We start from the raw sequence: 10,921 nt of genomic DNA on the forward strand, positions 1-10,921 counted from the left end.
TGCCTTTCTAGGGAGTTTTTCCTAGCACCGTGCTTTTACATCTGCATTGCTTGCTGCTTGGGGTTTTAGGCTAGGTTTCTGTATCAACTTTGTGACATCGGCTGATGTAAAAAGGACTTTATAAAATAATTTGATTGATTGATTGATTCATGTTTTCCGTGGAGGAGAATCAGAATGATTATTAGACCGTTATGGGTAATCTGTACAATAATTTTGTGCCCAAAGTGAACATTATTCATGAAAGTTCCCGCTTTCATTAGCGAGCAAAAAGCTTGCGGAAACCTAGCTGATACATGCACTTTCGATACTGCCAAGAACTAAAATATCCGGGCAGGTTGGTCATAGGTATATTAGATAATGAGTTGTCAGAGAAGCTTCAGCTATTGCTGAGTTGACAAATGACAAATCAGTAGAACTTATGAGGCAGTTAGAGCAAGTAAAAGGGCATATTAGCGAACAAGGGACTAATGCTAACGGTGCACAGCTCAGTGAAGTAGCATACAAACACACGTCGCACAATAACAAATAGAGACACAAAAACAGGTATGGACAAAGCAAACGGGCCAAAGCAAAATTACACAATTTGAACGACAGGATGCAGATGCTTCAGATGTGGTAAGGCACATGCTACAGAGGAATGATTTGCTGCTAGGAATGCAACATGTTGCAACTGTAGGAAGCTGGCCAAGATCCAGGCCATCAGGGCCTCCCGGGTGGAGCTGTGGTCTTGCTGTGCCACCAGAGATTCTGGGTTCGAGCCCAGGCTCTGTCGCAGCCGGCCGCGACCGGGAGGCCCATGGGCGGCCGGGTTAGGGAGGGTTGGCCGGCAGGGATATCCTTGTCTCATCGCGCACTAGCGACTCCTGTGGCGGGCCGGGCGCAGTGCACGCTGACCAGGTCGCCAGATGTACGTGTGTTTCCTCTGATACATTGGTGCGGCTGGCTTCCGGGTTGGATGGCATTGTGTCAAGAAGCAGTGCGGCTTGGTTGGGTTGTGTTTTGGAGGACGCATGGCTCTCGACCTTCGCCTCTACCGAGTCCGTACGGGAGTTGCAGCGATGAGACAAGACTGTAACTGTTATGCTGGTGAATGAGGACCCAAAAGCGACGTAATAGAAACAGAGTCTTTATTCCAGTATCAAACAAACAATGATTTCTGGATATATCAAAGGTAAATCCAAAACAGGAAACTGAAATCCTCTCGTCAGTAGGAGAAACGACTGGAGACGCGACCACAGACTGCAGGTCGCTTCAGGAAGGCACAGGCCGTAGCTGACATAGACACCTGCTCACACGCAGCATCTGAAGAAGGCAAAAACACGACAGGGCGGAACAAGGACACAGGCAGCAAACATCAAACAAGAATCCGACAAGGACAGAAGCGGAAAACAGAGGAAGAAATAGGGACTCTAATCAGAGGGCAAAATAGGGGACAGGTGTGAAAGAGTAAATGAGGTCGTTAGGAGAATGAGAAACAGGTGAGGCAGGAACGGAACGATAGAGAGAGAGAGCGGGAGAGGGAGAGAGGGGAGGAGGAGAGAGAGAGAGAGAAGAGGGAAAGAACCTAAAAAGACCAGCAGAGGGAAGCACAGGGACAAGACATGATGATCAAAGACAAACATGACAGTACCCCCCCACTCACCGAGCGCCTCCTGGCGCACTCGAGGAGGAAACCCTGGCGGCCAACGAAGGAAACTCTCAATCAAAGAACGTCCAGCACCGTCCCCGATGGATGACTACCCAACTCCTCTCCTGCAGTGACCGACCCTCCCAATCCACTAAGTACTGGTGACCACGTCCCGAGAACGCATGTCCATGATCTTCCGTACCTTGTAAATAGGAGCCCCCGACAAGGACGGGGGGGGGGAGGGTGGGCGATGGGCTGTGATGGAGAAGACCAGTGTATTTTCCTAACTCAGGGGTCACAGAGGGAAGAAAGAGAAGAGAAACACAGAGAGAGGGAAGAAAGAGAAGAGAAACCCAGAGAGAGGGAAGAAAGAGAAGAGAAACACAGAGAGAGGGAAGAAAGAGAAGAGAAACACAGAGAGAGGGAAAAAAGAGAAGAGCAGCACAGAGAGAGGGAAGAAAGAGAAGAGAAACACAGAGAGAGGGAAGAAAGAGAAGAGAAACACAGAGAGAGGGAAGAAAGAGAAGAGCAGCATGGTTTGTGCATCAGCAGTTCCAGACGTGCTGTAAGATAGAGAATATGAAGGCCGTCTGTCATATTTCACATTCTCATTGTGTGAATGACCCTGAGTGACTAGAGTGCTGCGCTCTGCGCTGAGTGGAGCTGACGAATGGAGAGAGAGAGAGGCAGAGCGTGGTGGAAAATGGGAGAGTTGGTGGATAGGTTGTTACAGATAATGGAGAGAAAGGGAAGACGCAGGAAGAGGGGGAGGTGAAATAGAAAATATTTGAAGATGAGAAATATGAAAGAGAGAAAGGGAAGATAGTGTTAGTGCCAGACACCCAGGAATGGAGTTTAGACAAATTGGAATCTAAATTGACTGGTTAACACCACCAACGTTAACAAAGACCAATTATAACAGCCATCAGTGATTATGCACTCTATGTACATGAGGAATACCAATGTAAAATGGTACTGTATAATACTAAAATATTGTTGTAATGTATACAATACCATCCATCAACTCCATGAAACACACATAATAACTACATAAGCTTAATTGTCTCCCAAATGCCCTTAATGTCCTTAGTGATTGAGGAGCTCATTTCTACGGAGTTCTTGTGATTATGATGAGCTTATAGGGAAAGACACTGGATTTTTTGTTGTTGTGCTTCTTATTTACTGAAAGCTGCCTGACAGCAATACATGCCTTGTATAGGGGCGATTCCAGATGTCCTTGTCAGGAACACATAGCTAGTCAGGCATATGTTTAGCAGCACCTGCAGGTGTACTGTATGTTAGACTGGTAGCTACACAAAGAACAAGCTGTTGGAAAGATGGAGTGGGATGGACAGAAGCATGGTTCTTCTGTGTGAAAACACAAAGAAATCAGTTCTGTAGGAGCTACTCTTCACGACGAAGGTGACCCCACAGATATTTTCATGTGAAAGAGAAACAAAACATCAATCACTTATGACTAATTAATTATACAGAACTAACTATGCCATTATGCAATTATACACTAACTACAAAGCACTAATTATGCAGTGTTTGTTGCTGTTCGTATCTATGGAGATAGCACTTAATATGATTTATTCCTTCATGAATATCAGTGACAGTTTTAGTTAGTGTTTGGGTTCAGTCTTCTTTGGTCTGGCTCGGAACCAATTTAAAGCTGGAGCTTTGAGTAGCAAAACAATCATTTTCAATATTTGCCATTGTCTGATCCCTCTGGCTTATTACTCCTTTCTCTATGACAACCAATATAATATTTGTGTTTCTCTTTGTGTCCACTTGTACTATCTGTTGCTGTAGTTACATTAGTCTTGGAGAGGCATTGGATGGTCAGGCGGACCTGTGAAATGTARCGTAGAAATCATAAACTCTGCACTCTGCAATGTGTGCTGCACCTGCTGTTATGTTGGCCACACGCATGTGCGGTCAGCTGTCCTAGTCGACCTCTACTTCATATTTATCACATTAGCCACGCTCTGCAGCTTTTGTTTAGGCAGCTGGCCTGGCACTATAGTCTCTGCTCTCCCTGGGAGAATCTGGGTGTTTGTGTAGGCAACCTTCTGACTCTTCTACACTGTGATGTGGTTGGAGGGAGGCCTCTTCTCCTCTTCTCGTCACCACATCCTCTGAGGTTAGTTAGCACATTTGATCCTCTGCTCAGGAAGGGGATTTGATGGCAAACTCACAGAATGTCATTGGATGTATTGACACGGATCCTTTCGTGTTTTGAGAGGAGAACAGTTTTCAACACTATTTGTCTCAGGAGGGGACTGGTTACAGAGGGATAATTCAATGGGAAGTATGTGTCCAGGCTTAAGTGGTTGTTTGTCTTCTTGGACTTCCTCAGCCTTTTACCCTGAAGTTTTGATTGATTGCCACCCATCCAAAACGGATCTACACTACCTTACCCCCTTTAAATAATGACCCCATCCTTCCTTTACCCCAGAGAGKGATGGAGGGGTACAAGGAGAAGAGTATCCAGCGTGATAGTGGATGGGGGAATGGGGGAGGTTGAGGGTGGGGTAGTGACAGTGGGAGGATGGAGGACCGAGAAAGTAGATCACATGTTTTTTTTCTCTCATTCATCTTCTACAGGACCAAGCAGTTGTCACGTTGAGGTTATAGGACAGAAAATAGGGAACGAGTCGGCATAATGTAGCCTAGTGGTTAGAMRGTTTGACCAGTAACCAAAAGGTTGCTGGATTGAATCCCCGAGCTGACAAGGTAAAAATCTGTTGTTCTGCCCCTGAACAAGGCAGTTAACCCACTGTTCCCCTGTAGGCCGTCATTGTAAATAAGAATTTGTTCTTAACTGACTTGCCTGCTTAAAAAAAAAAGTGTGCATGTGTTAATGTGTGTGAAGGGGTGGAAAAACTCAATGTGCTGATGGTTAGCCTGTAAGTACCCATATTTTACTGTTTGTTTACCAGTGGCGCTGGGCTGGGCTGCTATGCTGCTGTGTGCTGTACTGGTTCCAGAACTGGTCTCGTTTCATCTGCAAGCATACAGCTGGGCCGGCAGAGGCACACTCAGAGCAATAAAGAGATTTGAGGCAGGGAGGGAAGGCTTTCTTCCACCGTAGGAGCAATGCTGAGGTTTCTCTATGTGGACACATGGGAGTAAAGAGATGCTTTCTTGACAGCGAGAGAGAGAGAGGTGGTGGAGAGAATAGGGACATAGAAAGAGTCTGCAGCTCTGGGTTCATGTGTCAGGGTAATGTGTAACATGGTGCAGATTTTAAGAATAAGGAATGTCTCACATGTTGCAGGACATGCCAACAGTCGGTCATCAACATCCATTTCCCCGTAGTCAATCGCTTAGTACAAAACCAATGCAGCTTTGATAGTTTTAAGCAATTGTAGGCTGGAAATGAAAATAGTCTGGAATTTCCCTCAGCCACGAAAACATGTGATATGAGTTACCATGTTGGAAGACGGATAGAGCATCAAAGCAGGTAAATGCTGTACAATTTTTTTGTAGAAAGAGCATGAAAGAGAAGAATACCCTCTTGTGAATAATCGCTAACATGATGCAAGTCAGCCAGCAGAGGGTGTGCTTGCTCTCTGGTCATGAAGCAAGCCAGAGAGCAGGGTTAGGCAAATTCCACTACATTCCTACAATAAACCCATTAAGCCCTCAGGAGAGTTATGTATCTTTATTGACACTTATTCAATGGTAAAATGTTCTTATTTGGTTGTATTTAAAACAGATGAAATATGTTCTCACTATGCTACATTTTTTTCATATGAAAATCATACGCTTTTACAAAATCAGATGTTTGTGTATTCTTATATTTAAAAAAATAAATACAAATAAATTAAGTGCATTCAAATTCATGCACTGGACTTGAAAAGTAAATGGTCATTCTGTCTGATGTTGGCATTGGAATGCTGAGACCGAGAGGTCTCTGGGGTTGATCTTAGTTCATGATTAAGAGAAGTGCAACACTGCTCCTGGCTAATCTCTGCCAAAGTGAATTTTAATTGGCTTATTAAGATAATATCTTGTGCCCAAGTGAGCCATTTGCGGGATTGAAAGGTCGCGTATAAACACATATGGTGTGAGACCTTGGTTCACACGGTCGTTTTAAACACAGTTATGTCTCCCAGCGGGTGACCGACGTCGTGCCTTCCCTTTGACTTTTCATTGAATAGGATGTGAAGGGAGCACCCTGTCTGTCAAACCATCCCTTTCACTTTATAAAACTCACACAGGGGACACCATTGGCTGTTGTTTAACATTTATTCTGCTGTTGTTTGAGTAGAGAAAAATTGCAGAAGAAATAAAAAATGTCCCCATCACTTTATGTTCTGCAAGTAGACGAATTCGACTGTTCATATAATTTAGTATAATTTTAATCAATTTGGTAAGACACATTAGTTAAAATTAATTCAAAAGACACTTTTAATTTAAATGTAATTAATTAAATAAGCAAGACGCGAAGTAGCTCTGGCTGGCCASAATCATATTAAGTAAAATAATATTGGTTTTAGATTTAGATTAACATTTGCACACATATATTAACATTTGCACACTCTAACGTAATAGTTAAATACATTCAATGAAGGTTCCCCGTGTTAAAATAGCCTCTGTGAAAAACCCCATTGTGGACTAGGAAGAGTGCACACTATGCAGCACTCACTAAGCGCTGCCCTTTTCAAACGTCCCTTCAGCCCTAAGTGCACGAAGTCGGGTGAGCGCCGGCTGGTTTGAGAAACAGGCAAATTAAATCAGGAAAGTGACTGAACTGAAGTTGGACGTTTGGATTTTGGACTCTGCCATATCACTCATGCGAAAGAAAACTATGACAAAGTGGAAATAATATTTGATCACAGATGAATTCGGCTAAAACCTCAGAGTTTAGTCTTGGATTTACGAAACTCACTCGGATTCGAGAAGAAGATCCCAGTTATGTGGACGATCTCGTGGGCAACCCTAATAATGTGACCGGGAGGTTTGGTATGAGCTATCAGTAAAGTATTATCTTTGTAACAGTGTACAGAAATACCAATCGTCCCGCACGGAGTTATTCGGAGACTTGCTCTCAGCATAGGCTACCCCAGCGCAGCGCACAGCCACAMAAAAGAGAGTTGGAGACGGCGTGGTAGGCTATTTTACTCAAGAAGGAAGCAGAACATTTTTTATAAATATAATTATTTWGATCGAATAGGCCATATCAAACATTTGTGGATAATACACATTCGCTTCAGTCCTCTGCTGCTTTGGAATGATGCCTGCGCGTTCAGTGGGGATTTACTTTCTACTCGGATTTATTCACATTTGTTCAGGTAAAGACTGCACTATTTCACCTTATCTGACTTGGCTTATGACTTTGAATTTGAAAAGTAATATTCCTGTAATAGTCTATTCTCATGTGTGAGCATTTATGAGCGTGTGCTTGTGTGCGGAAATTAAAGATGGCATGGCATGGGTGGGGTGAGTGCATAAGTATCGACTGACTTAGAACTGTACTAAAACTGTACTATCATCCTTTCATATCTGTTTCCCTCTTTGACGTTGTGTGCCAAGCCCAGCAGTGTGGCATGAAGTGGTCTTTGTCTGAATCATGGTCTGACTGCTGACAACCAGGGTGTGCTCTTACTGCCTTAGTTGTGTAAAATAACAAGCTCTCATAGTCTCACGTCAGAATTTGAAGTTCATCGATGTTTCTCAAAAATCTAATTTCGAAGTTGTTCCAAACATCACATGTTGAAGTGTTTGGTTACATCTCTGTATGTTCCCGGGTGAAGTGTAGGCATTAACTCAGCATTCTTGAGGTTAGGTAAATTAACTCCGAATGGTAAAGGTTAGGTTTAAAACAAAAATATAAACATCTACTTTCTATAGCTGGATTTGAACATGCAACCTTTATAACCAGAGGCAGATGCTTACTGTATGCCCACCCGGCATCCCTGTCTACAACGCCTACTTGAAAGTAACAGCACTCACTCACTGTTGCCCCTTGTGGCTGATGTCCACGTCATCTCTTGATGTCCTCAGACATATATATATACATCAAATACTGACTTGTATCCCAGGTGAACTGCCTGCTGTAAACATTTGTAATTATGAATCACTGGCAATCACATCAGCAGAGATCCTGAGATAAAGAATGAGACCATGTCCTCCTTATATTGTTTTAGTGTCCTGACTGTGCCTTCTCCTGGGTAGTCACCTGTCAGGGTGCCAGCTTTGCCGCTATCGGTGTTACACTTAGAGTCAACGTGATAAAGAGTGTGTTGTGTGTGTGTGTGTGTGAGAGAAAGAGCAAGAGTGACTTGAAATAGTCATTCTTCAGGGGTAAAGCAGGAACACACAAAGGGTTTGTAAACGTGTAACAACCGGTCAACACACACTTTCTGGTCGCTGAGATCAGCAGTGGTGCAGGTTAATGACTAACAGTAGAAAGAGGCCCAGGTCAGTGGAGAGAGGCCTAATGAAGTCCTATTAACAACACCGCTCGTCTGAACAGGCTTGTGTACATACTGATGGGACTGGCCCGTATTGATAGGACTAACAGTGAGATAGAGATTTATAATATACTCTTTAAACAAAACCAACGCCTTTTTCTGCTTGGTTGTGAATGAGCAAACTGCACTTAGCTATATGAACAAGGCATTTTATTGTATTTTACATTTTATTGTGATCTCCGTTAGCTGATGCCAATCGCGATAGATTATCTTCCTGTTGTCCGTCTCATAACGAAAAATACATTACAGACAAAAATACTTAACAATTTACAAAAACATGAACATAGACATTACAACTAAGTCAGATAGGGGAAAGGCATTGTGTTGTGAAGTGTTGTTTTATTCATTTATTTAAAGCACATTTTTTCTGTTTGCTCGAGTAATTTGAGATGGAAGGGAGTTCCATGTGATCATGGCTCTATACAATACTGTGCCTTGCCATGAATTCGTTCTGGATTTGGGGACTGTGAAGAGACCCCTGGTGGCATGTCTGGTGGGATAAGTATGTCTGTCATAGCTATATGTAAGTTGATTATACAGACAATTTGGACATTTCAACACAGTAAAATATCTCACAAGAACAAGGATTGATGCAGATAATCTCTCGTGAACCCTCAACCAGGAAAGACTGGCCTGCATGTTGTTGATGTTAGTTCTGTAGGTGCAGTTAAGGGCAAAGATGCTGCTCTGTTTTGAACCAGCAGCAGCTTTGCTAGGTCTTTATTTGCTGCACTTGACCATATTACCAGACAGTAATCAAGACGGGACAAGACCAGAGACTGAACAAATAGTACGGTTGATTTTTGCGTCAAAAATGCAGAACATATTTTTATAACAGACATACCCCTCCCCATCGTCACAACAACTTTGTCAATATGACTTGACCATGATAATTGACCATCAACTCAGTGGTCACACCTTTCACACACAACTCCAGTTGAGGTTTAGGTCTTAGAGAACGTTTTAAACCAAATGCAATGCTTTTAGTTGTAGCTGTATTTAAGACCAGTTTATTATTAATCAACCATTCGGATACTGACTGTAACTCCTTATTTATAATTTCAGTGAACTCACTGGCTTTGGGTGCTGACATTTAGTGTGGAATCATCTGCAGACATTGTCATTCTAGCTTTGTGTGAGACCAGTGGCAAATCATTTGTAAAAAAAGAAATATAATAAAACAGAGAGAGAGAGGGCTGTTAGAGCCAGCAAAGGGTGCTTTGCTATTTTTAGGCAGTGGAATTACTTTACCTTCCTTCCACGCCTGTGGACACACTCCTTTAGGCTTTGGTTAAAGATCTAGCAAATAGGGGTGGCAATACGGTCTGCTACCATTCTCAATGGTTTCCCATCACGGTTGTCAATGCCTGGTGGCTTATCATTATTGACGGATAACAATAGTTTTTCCACCTCTCTTACACGACTTGACCAAATTCAAAACAGCAATCCTTCTTTCATTATTTTATTTTTTATTTACTGAACAAAAATATAAACACAACATGCAATAATTTCAATGATTTTACTGAGTTACAGTTCATATGAGGAAATCAGCCAATTGAAATAAATTCATTAGGCCCTAATCTATGGATTTCACATGACTAGGCAGGGGCACAGCCATGGGTGGGCCTGGGAGGTCATAGGCCACTTGGGAGCCAGGCCCACCCACTGGGGAGCCAGGCCCAGCTAATCAGAAGTAATTTTTCCCCACAAAAGGGCTTTATTACAGACAGAAATACTCCTCAGTTTCATCAGCTGTCCGGGTGGCTGGTCTCAGATGATCCCACAGGTAAAGAAGCCAGATGTGGAGATCCTGGGCTGGCGTGATCACATGTGGTCTGCGGTTGTGAGGCCGGGTGGACGTACTGCCAAATTCTCTAAAATGATGTTGGAGGTGGCTTATTAAAGAGAAATTAATATTAAATTCTCTGGCAACAACTCTGGTGGACAGTGTTGTAGTCAGGATGCCAATTGCACGCTCCCTCAAAACTTGAGACATCTGTGTCATTGTGTTGTGTGACATTGTGTTGTGCACATTTTAGAGTGGCCTTTTATTGCCCCCAGCACAAGGTGCACCTGTGTATTGATCATGCTGTTTAATCAGCTTCTTGATATGCCACACCTGTCAGGTGGATGGATTATCTTGGCAAAGAAGAAATGCTCACTAACAGGGATGTAAGGAAATTTGTGCACAACATTTGAGAGAAAATAAGCTTTTTGTGCATTTTGAAAATGTATGGAATGTTTTATTTCAGCTCATGAAACATGGGACCAACACTTTACATGTTGCATTTATATTTTTGTTCAGTATACACAAATATTATTGTTCACTATTCAATGTTGTTGTTTCACTTCTGAGTTTTTCCACTTTACTAGGGAAATATATATACAGTTAAAGTCGGAAGTTTACATACACTTAGGTTGGAGTAATTAAAACTCGTTTTTCAACCACTCCACAAATGTCTTGTTAACAAACTATAGTTTTGGCAAGTCGGTTAGGACATCTACTTTGTGCATGACACAAGTCATTTTTAGAACAATTGTTTACAGACAGATTATTTCACTTATAATTCACTGTGTCACAATTCCAGTGGGACAGAAGTACAGTGGGGCAAAAACGTATTTAGTCAGCCATCAATTGTGCAAGTTCTCCCACTTAAAAAGATGAGAGAGGCCTGTAATTTTCATCATAGGTACACTTCAACTATGACAGACAAAATGAGAAAAAAAATCCTGAAAATCACATTGTAGGATTTTTAATGAATTTATTTGCAAATTATGGTGGAAAATAAGTATTTGGTCAATAACAAAA

The 10,921-nt window shown here is 42.4% G+C and overlaps 1 protein-coding gene across 2 annotated transcripts in view; it reads left to right on the forward strand.

The window, feature by feature from the left end:
• robo1 (roundabout, axon guidance receptor, homolog 1 (Drosophila)) overlaps positions 1-10,921 on the forward strand; it is a 225,300-nt gene that overhangs the window by 48,312 nt on the left and 166,067 nt on the right. The window contains exon 1 of one of the 2 annotated variants that reach the window (XM_070434581.1): positions 6,267-6,930. The exons of the other annotated variant lie outside the window; for it this stretch is intronic. Within the exon in view, the coding sequence (XP_070290682.1) occupies positions 6,870-6,930 (61 nt within the window). The 5' untranslated portion in view covers positions 6,267-6,869. Of the gene's footprint in view, positions 1-6,266; positions 6,931-10,921 lie in introns of those variants that run through there. 2 annotated transcript variants of the gene reach the window in all.

The sequence above is a fragment of the Salvelinus sp. IW2-2015 genome, linkage group LG23, assembly GCF_002910315.2.
Source record: "Salvelinus sp. IW2-2015 linkage group LG23, ASM291031v2, whole genome shotgun sequence".
Taxonomy (NCBI): domain Eukaryota; kingdom Metazoa; phylum Chordata; class Actinopteri; order Salmoniformes; family Salmonidae; genus Salvelinus; species Salvelinus sp. IW2-2015.